Source organism: Talpa occidentalis, unplaced genomic scaffold, assembly GCF_014898055.3.
Source record: "Talpa occidentalis isolate TD23 unplaced genomic scaffold, MPIMG_talOcc4v2.1 talOcc4.10, whole genome shotgun sequence".
In the NCBI taxonomy this organism is placed as follows: Eukaryota; Metazoa; Chordata; class Mammalia; order Eulipotyphla; family Talpidae; genus Talpa; species Talpa occidentalis.
The window spans coordinates 57,838,244-57,855,557 of record NW_023600993.1 but is presented as its reverse complement, the minus strand read 5'-3'; the positions used below and the strand labels follow the sequence as shown (position 1 = coordinate 57,855,557).

Sequence of the window (17,314 nt, the reverse complement as noted above, 5' to 3'; positions counted from 1 at the left end):
TCCTGCTACCCGCTGCTCCCCTCAGCAGTGTATTTCATCAGTCTGCCTGTTGTGTTCCCCGCTCTGGTTCTGGTGAATTCTCTCACTCTCTTGCGCTTCTGAATGTACCCAGTGCTTGTACAAATAAATAAATAAATCTTTTTAAAAAAATTATAAGTCATCTTTACAGACACATCATCCAAAGCAGTGATAGTGAAGGCAAAGATAAACAGTTGGAACTACATCAAATTAAAGAGCTTCTGCACAGCAAAAGAGACAATAACTAAAACAAAGAGAAACCCCACCGACTAGGAGATAATTTTTGCACACAGCACTAATGATAAAGGACTGATCACAAAAATCTACAAAGAGCTGATGAGACTGAACAAAAACAAAGAAAATAATCCAGTCAAAAAATGGGCAGAAGAGCTAAAAAGAAACTTCTCCAAAGAGGAAATACAAATGGCCAACAGGCATATGAAAAAATGTTCAACATCACTTGTAATCAGGGAAATACAAATCAAAACTACAACGAGATACCATCTCACACCAGTGAGAATGGCACATATTATAAAAACTAGCAACAACAAATGTTGGCGAGGATGTGGAGAAAAAGGAACTCTCCTGCATAGCTGGTGGGAGTGAAAACTGGTCCAGCCACTATGGAGAGCTGTGTGGAGATTCCTCAACAACTAAAGATAGAGCTCACATATGATCCAGCAATTCCACTCCTAGGTATTTACCCAAAGGACACAGTTACATCAATTCCAAAGAGCACCTGCACCCCTGTGTTTATAGCAGCACTGTTTACAATAGCTAAGCTTTGGAAACAACCCAAATGCCCAAAAATAGATGACTGGATCAAGAAGATGTGGTACATATACACCATGGAACATTACTCAGCAATCAAAAAAGATAAACACATGCAATTTGCAGCAACATGGATGGAGCTGGAAGGGATCATGGTGAGCAAAATAAGCCAGAAAGAAAAAGAAAAATACTGGATGGTCTCACTCATAGCAGGAATCTAGAAAACCTAAATAAGGGACCAGGAAAAAGAATGACAACCACTATGGAAAGCTGTATGGAGATTACTCAACTACTAAAGATAGAGCTCCCATATGATCCAGCAATTCCACTCCTAGGTATTTACCCAAAGGACACAGAAACATTGATTCCAAAGAGCACCTGCACCCCTGTGTTTATAGCAGCACTATTTTAATAGTAGGCTCAAACCCTTTGTCAGGCTCAAACCCTTTGTCAGAGCTCCATCTCCCTATTTACTGCTCATTTATCCACCTGCCCATTCTTCCATCCATTCATCCCTCCTTCCATCCATCCATCCATCCTCTTCCATCCATCCATCCATTCACTCTTTTGTTTATTCATGCACTTACTTAACAGTTACTTTAAAAAATCCTATATTCAGGCAATAGTGAAACAGAAATAGTAGTATTTGATTTCTAATCCATAAAGGAATATATGCATATAAACAAGGAATTACAGTATTTTATGTATTTTTATTTTTTTATTGGTTATGTGATTTACAAATATTTTTCCCAATCTAGAACTTATCCTTTCATCCTGCTAATGGTGTCGTTTATAGAGCAAGAGTTGTTTATTTTGATGAATTTATTATTTTTTTATTTTATGAATTGTGCTGATGTCATATCTGAAAATAGCTGAACTAAGATAACACATATTTCTCCTCTGTTTTCATCTATAAGCATTAGAGTTTTATCTTTTATAGTGGGGGTGATAATCCATTTTGAGTAAATTTTGGTATAAGTTGTAAAGTATGGATCAAAGTTTTCTGTATATGGAGAGCCAGTTGTCCCAGCACTATTAAAAATCAATGAGCTATATCTAGGTGGATTTATGGGTTTCTCTATTCTATTCCATAGATCTATTTTTCTGCCATTTTCAGAGTCATGATTACTATAAGTTTGTAGGAAGTATTAAAATGACATAGATGGGGCCTTCCTGGTTGCGCAATGGGTTAAGCACCCCATTATGAGGCAATCCTCAGCCGGCCAGGGAGCAACCCACATGGTGCCGCAGACCTCTCCTTTCTCGCCTGCTGCTCCCCTCAGCAGTGTATTTCAGTCAGTCTGCCTGTTGTGTTCCCCACTCTGTCTCTGGTTAATCTTCTCACCCTCCACATCTCTGGCCTTTACCCTAGCCCTTGTATGCATAAATAAATAAATCTTTAAAAAAAAATGACATAGATGAATTCTCCAATTTTGTTCTCTTTCACCTTGGGCTATTCAAGTTCTCTTGCCATTCCATATAAAGCTTGTAATCAGCGTGTTGGAGTCTACAAAAAAAACTATGCTGTGGTTTTTATTGAGATTGACATGGATATGTAAGTCAAATTTGGAGAGAATTGACATCTTAATAATGTTAAATTTCTGCATATAAAGTTTTGTATATCTATATCTTCTATAATTTCTTTCATCAGTGTTTGTAATTTTCAGTATATAGATTTTGCACAATTTTATGCAACTTTAATACCTAGCTAGAAGTTTCCTCCATGAACAAGAAACTTATATGAGAGACTAGTTTGTTCTTCCTCAGGAAGCCAAGAAATCCTCACACCATAGGAAATGGGCCTTCATGAAGGAGCAAAGATCAATTCATGGAAACAACTAGGAGCAGAATTTAGGGGTGAGAGAGGCAGAAGTAAATGTAGTAGAGAGGGCCATGCTAGAGTTTGGGGCCTCAGGGTCAAGCAGATGTAACTTTGAAAAGGATCCTTGGAGCCAGTATTGGAAGATCCTGAATGTCATGCTAAGGCATTTGGATGTTTTATTTGAAACAGGCAGACAATGTTGCCTGGGGACTCTGGGTACAGGAGACAATCATGTTTCTGCAGGCTTTCTGGCTGTTCGACTGGTAGAGCAGGGAAAGCCTCAGACCCACAGACAACTGTCTGTGTGTATAGTGACCTATCCTGGAGCACTGGGCATCCATGTAGGGTTCTGACACATTGTCAGGGGGTTTTGGGGGGGCTGCTCAAGTAAAAAGATATAACTATGAGAGGCAGTAACATATGCAAGTTGTATACGGGGGACATCTTAACAAGTTTTCATGTCAGGAATGTCCCTCTTAATTTGTGACCTCAGAGGTTGCACTGTGGGGTGGTGATCAAGAATGGGAGAAGGGGATAGTCAATTGCTGAGCAGTGGAGTTTTACAGAGTATGCAAAGTAGGCTCTAAGTGGCTAAAACTCTGCTAATTCAGGCTGTTTTTTAAACAGTTAAATGTGTAAAACTAAATTTGGTGCCTGTAGATTATTGAGCTAAAAGGTTTCAGCTTGCAGTGAAAAAATCAAGCAATCCGGAGCCAATACGCAAAGACTATGGATGGCTCGTTTACGTAAAACCCATGAAGGCACAGCAGCACCATGCCTATGGCCCTGTCCCCTCGCCAAGCACAGGCACACACTCATGGCAGGGCTCACCAGAAGACCCAAAACTGAGATACAGATACGCATATCATGTTAATATTGAGATATCCTCTATAATTTAATGTCAATTATTCTTTTTTTAAAGATTTATTTACTATGCATTAAAGACCTGGGGTACAGACCAGAGATGCAGGGTGAGAGGATTCACCAGAGACAGAGTGGGGAGCAGAACAGGCAGACTGACTGAAATACACTGCTGAGGGGAGCAGCGGGCGAGACAGGAGAGGTCTGCTTCACCAGGTGTGTTTCTCCCGGGCCGGCCGGGCATCGAACTCATGCTGCAGAGGCTGCGGACTTCTTCATAGTGTTGCTTAACCCCTTGCACCACCAGGGAGGCCTAATGTCCATTATTCTTTTAGGTAGAATTTAGTTTCATTCGTAAGAGACTTTTTCATGATGATTTTTGCTAAGCAATTGCTATTTTTTAAATGTTCACAAAATGACATCATCAGATATAAACCTCATTTTCTTGAAACAAAGCTTCTTTTTTATTTGCTAACACAAAATTTATCTTTATTTTCTCTCTTCCCCAGATGAGGGGTTATCTCATGATTTTTGCCCCAAAAAGAAAATCCTTTCAAAGAATTTTTTTTGTGAGACTTAAAGATGTGACTTCCTACATCTGGGGGAAGGCGCTCATCCTTCTGGGACTAGGAAGGTCTGAAGTGGAAGAGAATGAAGTGGCTGAAGATCACGTAAGCTGTGGGATATTGGGTTAATGAGTAAATAACATGTTCAAGATGCTGAATTCATTTTAGGATTTTGCTTTTTAGTTATTACATCATAATTATGATTCTGTGCCAAATGTTGCAAATCACAGAATTTTCACTTATAATTCCTAACACTTTATAGATTATCAAACACAGTTTCCTCTTTTAACTCATTATGTCCTTAGAATGATCTATAAGGTTGGAAAGATAGAGTTTGTATGATTCTCTCCACACCCAACACATGCCCAACTCAGATGCTTTGACTTAGTCGTTCACTTTTGGTTCCTGTTACTAGATCAAAACTCTCACCAAAACATGGAGCATTAGGTAAAGTGTTTAAGTATCATCACCCCTGACCTAAATGCAAGAATTTGTCCACTTAACACCCAACTATTTTCTATGCAGATACATAGGCATCACCCAGCATAGTTAAAAAGCCAATTATTTGTAATCATATTGCCCGTTTTTATAGGACTTCATAGTTTATAATGTACTTTCCCAAACTTTATCACCTTTAAATCCATTTAATAGTCCTTCATGTAGACATTATGAATCATAACACTTATGTACAGACCTGTGTAAGAGATCATGAATGTGGTGTGGATATGCATACTTGCATATGACATCATGAATGGGGGAACTGAGATGTGAAGATTTAGGCCCAGCACCTGGGTCCTGACTCCTGGGTGCAGTGTGTTTTCTAATAAAGTACAATCTCATCTAAAGTCCATACCATGAAATACTTCAGATAATGAGGAAAGAAGAAAAATTAGGTCCTTGGATGCATTAACTATTCTAATTTTCTTCCCTTTAGAGTTATTATCTGGATGAATTTGCAGATCTAGTAGATGAACTTCTGTTGAAGATTAATGGCTTATCTGACAGCCTACAGCTCCCTCTTCTAGAACAAAAATCTAATAATACATTGGAGGCCAGGGAAGAAGATAGTCCCTTGGTGGGTGTTTCTGTTACTGGAATAAACAAGTGAAAAATTAATTTTATCAGTTTTCTTGATAGCATTTTTTTAAGTACTAAAGGAGATTCAAAATAGCTGTTGTTTCAAATCCTGAGGTCTATTTGCACAAGCATTCTCCAATGATTAGTAATACTGATGATGAACTAAATGTATGATGTGACTTCCAGTTTTAAATGGTGGCAAAAATATCTGTGGTACCTCTGAAAGAGTGGTGCACTAGTGCCTGATCCTCTGGCACCATCTCTGTAAGATCTATCAACCTTTGACCTGTGCCTGGTGCCTCTACAGAGCTATCACACTAGTGCCTGATCGTCCACATCACCACCTGCTGATCTGACTAGTATTGACTGGCATAGCTGACCTTTGCCTAGTCACTCTAAGACCTGTCCACTACTGCCTAAGCACCATTCCTGCCTCCAGCATGAACGGTATCACAATCTGGTGTCCATCACTGCCCACCCCAGCCTTCAGATTGCTGCTGCTGACTACAGAGCTACCTCAGAAGTGTCACCTATGATCACCTCCAGCTTCCACTGTGAGTTGGGTCCTGTTTCACCACTCATCAGTGTGTCAATAGCTCCAAGCTCTCATTGAAAGGACAAAATCATCTTATATGAGCAACTTTTGGTTTGAACTACTGGACACTGTTGTATGGTATGGACAGCCAGCCATGTGACCTTAGAAACTTTTTCCCAATTTCCCCTTGTTAATCAACCTTGTTGTTTGTTGCACTCTGAGCCTGAGTGGTGTCTTGCAGTTGCAAGGACACAGGTGAGGACCCACAAACCATGACATCCCCCAAATTTGCATGGTTTCATACCCATTCATTTTTTTTCCCTCACAGAAAGGAAAGTGAAAGATACATGGGATATTTGAAAAAAACTAAACAAATTCAGATTTTAAAAAAGTCAAAATAAATTTATTTAGTATTTGTGTAAAAGAATATATGTGGTAGTCAGACAAAGATGAACATGCATAAGACTGTAAAAGGATATGTATAACTGGTATCTCCCTCTATCTTAAAAAATAAAAAGAAAAGTTTAACAGAAAAAAATATTTCAAGATGTATTTAAAAAATCTTTCGGGGCCTCCCTGGTGGCACAGGGCTTAAGTCTCAGCACAATCAAGCTATCACCAGCCATTGCTGCATGATTTCCATCCCCAGGCAGGGAGCTAACCACATGATGAAGCAGACCTCTCCTGTCTCGCCTGCTGCTCCCCTCAGCAGTGTATTTCAGTCAGTCTGCCTATTCTGCACCCCACTCTGTCTCTGGTGAATCCTCACCCCCTGCACCTCTGACCTATACTCCAATTCTTATATGCATAAATAAATAAAAATAAATCTTAAAAAACTTTCCTGAAATAAAGATATAGATCTACATATTTCAATTGGAGTAATATTTCAGGATATAAATTGATTCAAATCTTAAAACCAGAACAAATTCTCTCTTTTTTTTGTTTGTATAGAAGAATTGTGGTGTAGGCCAAAGTTTCAGGGGAGGTTGAGAGGATTCACCAGAGACACAGTGGGGAGCAACAGAACAGGCAAATTTATTGAAATACACTGCTAAGGGGAGCAGCAGGTGAGACAGGAGAGGTCTGCTGCATCTTATGTGGGTATGTGGCTTAGCTCCCTGAACAGGGATCCAACTCAGGCTGTAGCAGTGATAGATAGCACTGAGACTGAACCTGTAGGCCACCAGGGAGACCCTAAAACCAGGTCAATTCTTATAAAGTTACTGAATTTAGAAAATAGATATAATCCTCTTGCTATCAAAATACTTTCACTATCCACAAAAATCAAGTCGCCTCCAGATGTTAAAATTGTTATTTAAATTATTTAAAAGTTATTTTTAGTTATTATTTAAATGTTCACATCAATAGAAAATTAGGCAAAATATAAGAAAACATAATTTTTTGGTAAAAAGAAACAATCATCAGCTATGTAAAAATAGAAAAAAGTATATATGAAAAGAAAAAAGATAGAATTCCACTTAATATCTTTGTAATATGAAAAAATAATGAAAAATTAATCAACACTTTTAGATGGCACTATGTGTTTTTATTCTTACTCTAATATTACTATTGTTATTTCTTGATTCCCTGATTGAGACAAAGAGATTTTCATTCTGCTAAATTGGAGTCTAGAGAAAAATCTATGGTGTATTCAATGGAGCAACAAAAATGAAAGTAAAGTGCAGGGCCTCCCCGGTGGCACAGCGGTTGAGCGCTGGGTTGCGAAGCTGCCCGCAGCCTCTGCAGCGCTGGTTCGATCCCCGGCTGCTCCCCGGCCACCGGAGGAGGGTCCCACATGGCGCGCAGACCTCTCCTGCCGCCCGCTGCTCCCCTCAGCAGTGTACTTTGGTCCTTCTGCCTGCTCTGCTCCCTGCTCTAGCTCTGGTGAATTCTCTCAACCTCCCGCGCTTCTGACTGTACCCAGTGCATGTATAAACAAACAAACAAACAAACAAACAAACAAACAAATAGTACATGCCTCTTTAAAAAAATAAAAAAAAAAAAGAAAGTAAAGTGCATTATGCATGAAATTCAAATAGGAGAAAATATCACATGCACATGCACTCACACTCAAACTAAGCAAAGCAGAAGGAATTTGCAAAGATGAAAATGCAACTGAATTAAATCAGCAGAAAGTATAAATTAATCCAAGAAATGATTCTTTTAACAAATAGTTAAATTATTAGTTAATGTATAGCTAAATATGATGGAAAATGAGTACAATAAACATAGTACAATATGTATACAAAGGGAAAAGAGAAAATTATAAACATTTGGGAAGAGAGGATGGCTGAACATACTTACCCGCTAGGCTGACCTGAGTAGAGATTTCTAAATCCTTATGTACTTGAACACACATCTTCCTGAAAGCGTCTTTGCCCAGAGGTGAAATACGCTAAACTATTAAGGATATAGTTCCAAATGCTCTTCAAACTGTTTCAGATAGTAGATCTAGAGGAAAAAGCTTCCAGATATGTTTTTATAAAATAGAGCAATATATTGGTATCAAAATTGGACTAAAATATCACAAATAGTGAAAGACAATACAAATACATACCCATCCCAATGATTTTGATATGAAAAAAAAATCTAAATAAAACACTGGCAAATAGAATCCATCATCAAGTGCAAAGAATAGTAGCCCATGAATATATGCATTTTATATTAGGAATTGGAAACCTTTTTAAATATTTGAAAATATATTAATAGCCTTCACCAAAATGTTGAGGAAGTTATCATTTGATTTCCTCATGTTTGCATTTAATTCCACAGCCATTCCTACTTATCTTTTTATAGCACATTCAGTGTCAGCCCCAGTTTTGTCAGATGGGTGGAAGCACACCCCGCCCCATGCAACCCTTAGGAATTCTGAGACGTTTTAAAATATAGCTGCCCTCTCTGGATTAGGGATCATCTTTGTTTCCATCCCTTGTATGTGCAATCCTGGTTATAGGACTATTACCCCAGTTAGAAAAAAGAAAGGATTGAGGTGAACTGGGGAAGAAAGAGGAAAAGCAAGTATATTCATTATTGTTGCACCCCCTCCCTAGGAAGAAGATAATCATATGAGCAACCTCCTCCCCCAGTCCTCATCCCCAGATTCACCAGAAAAAATTGAGACTTCCCTCCCTGGGGACAGTCCTGTAGCTCCCTCATGTTCATGATGAGTGTGATGAGCTCACACAGGTGAAACTGGTGAAACCGTGTCAGCCAACACTCATGCTTTTACTTCTCCATATTTTGGACAATTGACGTTTTAATGGCATGTTCTAATTCTTCATCAAACCAATTATCTGGGTAGGGTATCTTTCTGCCCATTTTCAACTAGTCTGAAGAAAGGACAATGGTGGGCCCTCCAAATTGGGGTGCTATTTTAAGTTTTTTTTTTTTAGCACTGAGTGTTTATGTCTAACCCCACCCGGGAAGGAAAGCAGTATCTATCTTATCAGGACCCACTTGTAACCCACTTGTAACTCTTAATATGAACAAATTGATATAATTTTTTCAAAATAAGATTATATCTCAGAAGTCTGCCTTATGTCTAATGGTATAATACCACAATAACTCTTTAAAGGGATATAGATAATTTCACTCTTAGTAAGGGCTGTTTCCCTTCTCATACTTAATAACTAGGAATGCAGTTCAAATAACAAAACACACAAACTCATGCTTGCATGCACATACAAACTATGCACACTTTTCTTGTTTATATATTTACTAACTTGTTTAGCTAGAGGGAGCTTCAACTTAAGTTTAAGTTTATAGTATGATTGGTAGTTTTGTAAACAACATAGCCTGTGTGAATTCTGGTACAATCACTACTATATTCATTAGGCTAATTTCCTAAGACTGAGAAAATAATTTCACCCACTGATAATGGAGGCTAATAGACCTATCTCTCAACTTATTGCAATAAGCCAGTGTTGCCAGGGGCAGATCTCTCACCTGGCTCCCTGTGTGTCTGTGCCTGTAGAACTCATGTTTCTGCAAAATGTGAGTATAGCTGGCCACGAGTGGGCTAGAACACAGAATGTACTTGGCATTCAAACGGGTCCAGCAAACTAGGCTTCCCAGAATAGATCTGTTTTTATATGATGTGATCCGAGAAAAGAACCCATTTGAATTTCCTAACTTGAGGCTGCTATTTTTTCATCTTTACCATTAATAACTAAGATTTGTATCTTTATTAACTGGAAAGAGTAGAGGCTTAGCGCTATCAATAACCACCTACAAATTCTATTGTTCTTTGTATTTTCTAAGTGACTCACTGCAGCAAAATGCTGTGGGGTTGCCAGCTCAGCTCCTGTAACATCCCTTGGCTCTTTCTCTTCAGCTCTGTCAGTTTGTACCAGAAGAAAAGCCCCAAGCCAGTGGGGGTTTCTCACTGAGCAGAAGGATTTTTCCAGAAGGATTTTCCTGGGGCTCCCAGGCCTCGCTCCCTCAGGTCACTGAGATACAGGTGCAACTTAGAAATGCCAGACAGGCTTTTTCCCCCATCTTTGATTCACTTTTTTGAATACACTTGAGTAATACAGGAACTGACCTCAGGTTACAGTGGGTCAGGGTGGTTTTTTGCCCTTTTCAAGGGTAATTTCTTTGCACCCATCTACCAGGAGGGAAGTTGGAATGTTCTATCTGTGTGCAATTTCTGCATCTGGGTTCCTCGTAGGTCAGCACAGGTATGTACAGAGGAATGGCACACCATGTCCTGGAACTCTGGCTTCAGAAATGTTGTGTCTAAAGCCCAGTGGGCCTTGATTGCAAGAAGTCATCAAGGGCCCGGGCTTCCATTCTGCTTCATCCCTTAACTTGGCCAGTTTGTGGGAAATCATGAAGGTTTGGAATCACTTGTTTTTCCCTAGTGTAGACAGAGAGCCTGCATCACAGAAACCTGACAGCCAAGGAAACTTGCTGAGCTTCTTCTCATCTCTAGGAGTTTCTGTCATAGTTGGGATCTTGAGACCCAACTTACTGAATCTTCAGTGATTCAAAGAACTTTCAAACAGATGGTTCAAGCTATGTGACTACACCAGGCTTGAATCCTTGAGAAGAGAGTTCATGAAGCGTTTGTTCAAGGAAATACCAACTCAGCCTGAACATGCACATAATATGCACGTCCTGTGAAGTCTGATGGACATGGGTCTGCTGAATAAAATTCAGGTTTAATCACTACCTGGGTGGACGTTGTACAAGTGACTTAATCCCTTCACATCTTTCAGGTGTTAATGTTCAGATGTGTAAAAGGACACTTGCAAAGCCTCTCCCATAGGGGAGAGGGACATTGAGAGTCATAAATATCAGGGTCTGCAAACAATAAGCATTCTGTCTGGGTTTAATATCAATTATTAAAACTGAATTTCAAGACTCATTCATTTGCCAAATATTTTTGTGCCAGGCATAATTCCAACAGCTGAGGGTCCCATGATGGACAACGTTGACTTGAAAGCAACCATAGCCACCAAGAAGACACACTATTTCTAGAACTTGGAAAAAATGGAGTCAAAATTATAGGCAAAGCTCTGGGTCACTTATATGCAGTGTGATGTGTTGTTTCATGAGAAACCAAGTGGAATCTTTTTGTTTTAATTATTGAGACAGTGTTGGTTAACATCATTGTTTATATTTTGAGATTCTTGCACTCACCCCTCTCTCACATTACCATAGTGCACCTACCACCAAACACCAATAATACATTGTGTCCCTCCCATTAATGATGCAAATATTTAATTAAAATGGTGTTGCCCAGGAAAGTGCACACTTCCTCATGGTTTTCTAGATTCACTCATTATATAGGAACGTGCTTATTCTTATTATATAGGAAAGTGATTCTGGTCAGTCCTTACTAGCTGAGTCACATCTCATTTTCTTTCTTTCTTATTTTTTTAAGATTTATTTATTTATGCATACAAGAGCTGGGGTACGTGCCAGAGGTGTGGGGGGTGAGAGGATTCACGAGAGACAGACTGGGGAACAGAACAGGTAGGTCAACCGAAGTACACTGTTGTGGGGAGTAGCAGGCAGGAGAGGTCTGCTGCACCATATGGGTTGCTCCCTGGTCTGCTGGGGATCGAACTGGTGCTGCAAAGGCTGTGCGAGAGCTTCATAGGTTGCATCTAATGCCTTGCACCACCAGGGAGGCCCTCGGTTTTTTTTTCTTTTTTTTTTTTTTAAGATTTATTTATTTATTTATTTATTTATTTATTTATTTATTTATTTATGCAACTGGGTACAGTCAGAAGCGCGGGAGGGCGAGAGAATTCACCAGAGCCAGAGCGGGGAGCAGAGCAGGAAGAAGGACCGAAGTACACTGCTGAGGGGAGCAGCGGGCGGCAGGAGAGGTCTGCGCGCCATGTGGGACCGGGGAGCAGCCGGGGCTCCAACCGGCGCTGCAGAGGCTAAGGGCAGCTTCGCAACCCAGCGCTCAACCGCTGCACCACCGGGGAAGCCCTCGTTTTTTTTCTTTCTATCTCATTTCCTTCTTCAGTAGATGGTGCTCAGTAAACATGTAATAACTTGAATATTCAGCAAAAACAAGCTAATGGACTATGTGTTTAGGTAAAAAGAAGGCAGATAATAAATAGGGAAGAATTCTAATAGGTGATTCTGAATAAAGGATATATTGAATTCATTGAATAATTCTTGCACATTTTTTTGTGAATTTGAATGTATTTCCTAGTGAAAAACCTTTTTAAAAGGAGCTATTGTATTATTCAAGCAGAGAAATTACAAAATAGTACTGTCAAAATTGTGGGATAAAATTCATTTTAGGGTCTTCCTGGTGGTGCAGGTGGTTGAGCGCAGTGCTGTGAAGCTGTCCACAGCCTCTGTAGTGCTGGTTTGATTCCCGCTGTCCTCGGAGCAACCCACATGGTGAGCAGACCTCTCCTGTCGCGTCCGCTGCTCCCCTCAGCAGTGTATTTCGTCAGTCTGCGTGTTCTGTTCCCCTCTCCTTCTCTGGTGAATCCTCTCTCATCCTTCCACGCATCTAGCCTGTACCCCGGCTCTTGTATAAATAAAATAAATCTTTAAAACAAAAAGATTCAGGGGCCTCCCCGGTGGCGCAGCGGTTGAGCGCTGGGTTGCGAAGCTGCCCGCAGCCTCTGCAGCGCTGGTTCGATCCCCGGCTGCTCCCCGGCCACCAGAGGAGGGTCCCACATGGCGCGCAGACCTCTCCTGCCGCCCGCTGCTCCCCTCAGCAGTGTACTTCGGTCCTTCTGCCTGCTCTGCTCCCCGCTCTGGCGCTGGTGAATTCTCTCACCCTCCCGCGCTTCTGACTATACCCAGTGCTTGTATAAATAAAAAGTAAAATAAATCTAAAAAAAAAAAAAGATTCAGGGCCTCCCCTGGTGGCGCAGTGGTTGAGCGCTGGGCTGCGAAGCTTCCCGCAGCCTCTGCAGCACTGGTTTGATCCCCGGCTACCCGGCGAGGGTCCCACATAGTGCAGCAGACCCCTCCTGCAGCTTCCACTGCTCCCCTCAGCAGTGTATTTCGTCCGTCTGCCGGTTCTGTTCCCCGCTCTGGCTCTGGTGAATTCTCTCCCACTTTCATGCTTCTCACTGTCCCAGTGCTTGTATAAATAAATAAATAAATCTTTAAAAAAAAAAAAAAGATTCATTTTAGTAGTTCAGAGTTTTCTAAGCTTGTGTGTGTGTGTGTGTCTATCTTGGAACTTTTTTTCTTGAAGGACATACAAGAAAAGCTAATTAAATTTAAAAGAGCTGGGCCTCCCCTGTGGCACAGGCAGTTGACCGCTGCGCTATGAAGATGTCAGCAGCCTCTGCAGCACTGATTCGATCCCAGCAGGCTGGTGAGGGTCCCACATGGTGCTACAGACCTCTCCTGTCATGCCCGCTGCTCCCCTCAGCAGTGTATTTCGTCGGTCTGCCTGTTCTGTACCCTGCTCTGTCTCTGGTGAATCCTCTCACCCTCCCGCACATCTGGCCTGTACCCCTGTTCTTGTGTATATGAATAAATAAATCTTTAAAAATAAATAAATAAATAAATTTAAAAGAGCTATTTACATATGATTTACAAATACTTAATATAGAGAAAGTTAAAATAACCAGACAGAATTGTAAAAGTAACCAGGCTTCTGAGGTAAATTTTCTCTGCTATCATGGATTACATTAAGTCAGGTTGTGATAACGTCTCAGAAGGAACATTTTGTAGTTGCTGATTCATTGTCTCCTGGCAGACATAGCTTGGACAAAGTTGAAATATTATTGTTAATTCCTTTTTATTTAGACATGTGCTAGAATAGTGCTTGAGGCACTATGGATACAAACCAGACTTCTGTGTAACTATGAAGACATAATTTATTTACTTGAATCAAATTATCTCCTAGAGAAGTCCAAGAAAGTTGAATTCTTAAAGACCTATCAGCGGATTTCTTTTTGAAGAAATTTGTATTTCAGCTTGGAGTCTTAAAAATTACAACTTCCCAAAATAATAAGGAAAACACCCTATTAGTTTGCTAGATTTGCTATAACAAAGATAGGCATTGTCTTCAGGTTCTGAGGTCCAGAAGTCCAAGACTGCCATGTAATGGGGTCGTGTTCTTTCTGAAGGTACTAGGGGAGGATCTGTTCAAGATTCTCTTAATTCCTTGGTGTGTGGCAGCAAAACTCCAATTTTTATTTTTTGAAAGATTTATTTATTTATACACACAAGAACTGGGGTACAGTTCTTGTATGTAAGAAGTCACCCCTGAGGTTAGCGACCCTCATCACCTCTTTTTCAAGTAAGTAGGTGGCTATTCTCAAGGAATAATGTCAACGTAGCTTCCTGTAGAGACTCACTTCATCCTTGGTAAAAGATTGAATCTGTTTTCTCAGCAGCTAGTATGTACATATCTGTCTTGGGTTCATTCTGGTGTTGCAACCTGTACATGTGTCCTAAGTAATTAATCATGTACCATAAAGCTGATGCACTCAGCAGTTGAATGATTTTGAGGGGACCAGTGGAGGGGAGAGCAGATTCAAGTGTTTCTGTTTAATTCCATGAATTTACTGGCATCCCATAAAATATTTCTTGGGTGGAAGCCAAAGGGTCCAAATTGCATTTGACATCCAGCGGTGAGCCACACCTAAGAGAGCGTCACTCTCTGCACCAGTGTGGAGGTTAATTTAGTGTTTCATCAGAACTGCAGAATTCAGGTAAACATTAAATGAATTTGTGACAGCCTCTGAAACTAGAGGACCCTATTCCATGGCTGAAATTTCCCTCCCTAATGTCTCTCACTAGTATAATTTTTTATATAATGGAACTTCTTGGATGTCACCACAATGCTTTTGACCTTGGAAACAGTAGAGATTTTCTAAAAGTTTTCTCTGTGGTTGTCCTGAGTTGAAGAATTTCCCAGAGAAGTGGGGTTGACTGGGCTTTCACCTTATATCTCTACTTCTGTGAGTGTGTGTGTGTGAGTATTTTCCCATCTTTCTAACCTGTTTTCAGGTGTGGGAGCAAGGAAACTTGATTATAAAATTCAGAAAGGTGAGCAGACCTGGGCAAGATCTTAGCAATATGGCATACCCTGCAGACAGTGAGCATCTTTTTCAAAAACTGTAAGTGACAAAATTTTTAACACTTGTAGACAGCTGTTTTCTTGCAGTCTGAGTCAAAGTGCAGAAGGACGGCCTCAGTGCCTATGCAGAAGGAAGCCTTGTTCTGTAGTAACAGCAATCAGGACTTTGTGGTGGTACTGGCAAAAAACAGACATAGAGATCGGGGCAAAACAGAGAGTCCAGAAATAGACCCGTGCCAATAAGTCCAAATGATTTTTGACAAGAGTGCCAAAGTAAGTCAGTGGGGGAAGAACACCTTTATGACAATGGTTCCAGTGCAATTGGACATGCAAGAACAAAGATAAAATAGACCTTCAATCTACACTTCACAACTTACACTAAAAAATTTACTAAAAATGGTTCATGGTCTTAAATACAAAATGTAAAACTATAATTTATTTTGAGAAAAGAAAAAGCAAAAGAGAAAATAAGCATGAATCATCAAAGGAAAAAACTGAGAAACTGAACCTCATTAAAATTAAAAACTGCTCTACAGATGACCTGTTGAAAGGATGAAACGACAGTTTTCAGACTAAAAGGAAATACTTGAAAAGCATCAAATTCACCAAAAGACAAGTATCTAAAATATATAAATTAACACTCAGAAATCAATAATAAAAATGCAAGTAATGCAGTTTAAAAATGGTCCAAAAATGAGTAAGACATTTCAGCAAAAAGAATATACAGGCAGCAAATAAATATATGAAAAGATGAGAAAGTGCTGGCCCCACGGAAATGCAGAGTAAAGCCACAATGATGCATCTAGATATGCCAATGCAAATGCCCACAAGAAAAAACAATGACAGCAGGGGCCTCACCTGGTGGCGCAGGCAGTTGAGTGCTGCACTGTGAAGCTGTCCACAGTCTCTGCAGCGCCGGTTCTATCCCATCTGGGTGACTTTCCAGAAAATTATGCTGAGGAAAGTTCAAAAGGTTACTACTATATGATTCTGTTTCTATAACTTTCTTGAAATGACAATGTTATAGAAAGACTGGGAGGAAGCTGTGGTTCTAAAAGGGCAGCAGGGGCCTCCCTGGTGGTGCAGCGGTTGAGCGCTGGGCTGCAAAGCTGCCCGCAGTCTCTGCAGCGCTGGTTCGATCCCAGCCAGCAGACCAGGGTCCCATATGGTGCAGCAGACCTCTCCAGTAGAGCCCGCTGCGCCCCTCAGCAGTGTATTTCGCCAGTCTGCCTGTTCTGTCCCTGCTCTGGCTCTGGTGAATTCTCTCACCCTCCCATGCATCTGGCATGTACCGCAGTTCTTATATAAATAAATAAATCTTAAAAAAAAAAAAAAAAGTGCCAGCAAGTGCCAGCAAGGTTACAGAGACTAGATCACTACCCTATTGCTATGGGGAATGTAAATGGCAAGTTGCTCTGGAAGATAGTTTTACCATTTCTTAGAAAATGAAACCCAGAAGGCTTGTCAACCTCAAACAAGCAATTTGCTATTCCAACAAAAAAATGAAATTATTCCAAAAGAATGAACAGAAAAGTCCAGATTGGAAAGTTCATGTCTTGTGCACATCCCCAAACCAAGGGTCCACAACCTCCTCTGGATCTCCTCTGGAGGATGTTCTTCCTTCACTAGAGTAGCGAGCAACCTCACTTCCCATAGGATTAGACAGGGATGTTGGGTCCTGTAGTTGCTGATAGCAAGCACATGGACACTCTCTTCTAGCCTCCTGACTTCATTTAAATGGAGTTTTTGTCTATTATTTTTTACAATAACCCTTGATCATTTACCCCAGAGAAATGTAGATATGCTTACACAAAACCAGGTCCTGAACGTCCCTAGCCCTTATATTAGTAAAACTCTTAAAATGGAAGCCTTGCCAGTATCTTTCACTAATTGAATGGTTAAACAAACTGTGGTATATTCATACTGTGGTATACTACACAGCAACAAAATAGAGCTGACCATTGATACAGGCAACCATCTGGGTGACTCTCCAGAAAATTATGCTGAGTGAAGTTCAAAAGGTTGCTACTATATGATTCTGTTTCTATAACTTTCTTGAAATGACAACATTATAGAGAGACTGGGAGGAAGCTATGGTTTTAAAAGGGCAGCAGGGGCCTCCCCTGGTGTTGCAGCGGTTG

The 17,314-nt window shown here is 40.4% G+C and overlaps 1 protein-coding gene across 9 annotated transcripts in view; it reads left to right on the top strand.

Annotated features, from left to right (window-relative positions):
- PKD1L1 (polycystin 1 like 1, transient receptor potential channel interacting) overlaps positions 1–5,188 on the top strand; it is a 181,015-nt gene extending 175,827 nt beyond the window's left edge. For all 9 annotated transcript variants that reach the window (XM_037501593.2, XM_054695721.1, XM_054695734.1 and 6 more), the window contains 2 exons: positions 3,982–4,143; positions 4,973–5,188. In XM_037501593.2, the coding sequence (XP_037357490.1) occupies positions 3,982–4,143; positions 4,973–5,146 (336 nt within the window). In that variant the 3' untranslated portion in view covers positions 5,147–5,188. The remainder of the gene's footprint in view (positions 1–3,981; positions 4,144–4,972) is intronic.
- Positions 5,189–17,314: the final 12,126 nt, after the last annotated feature.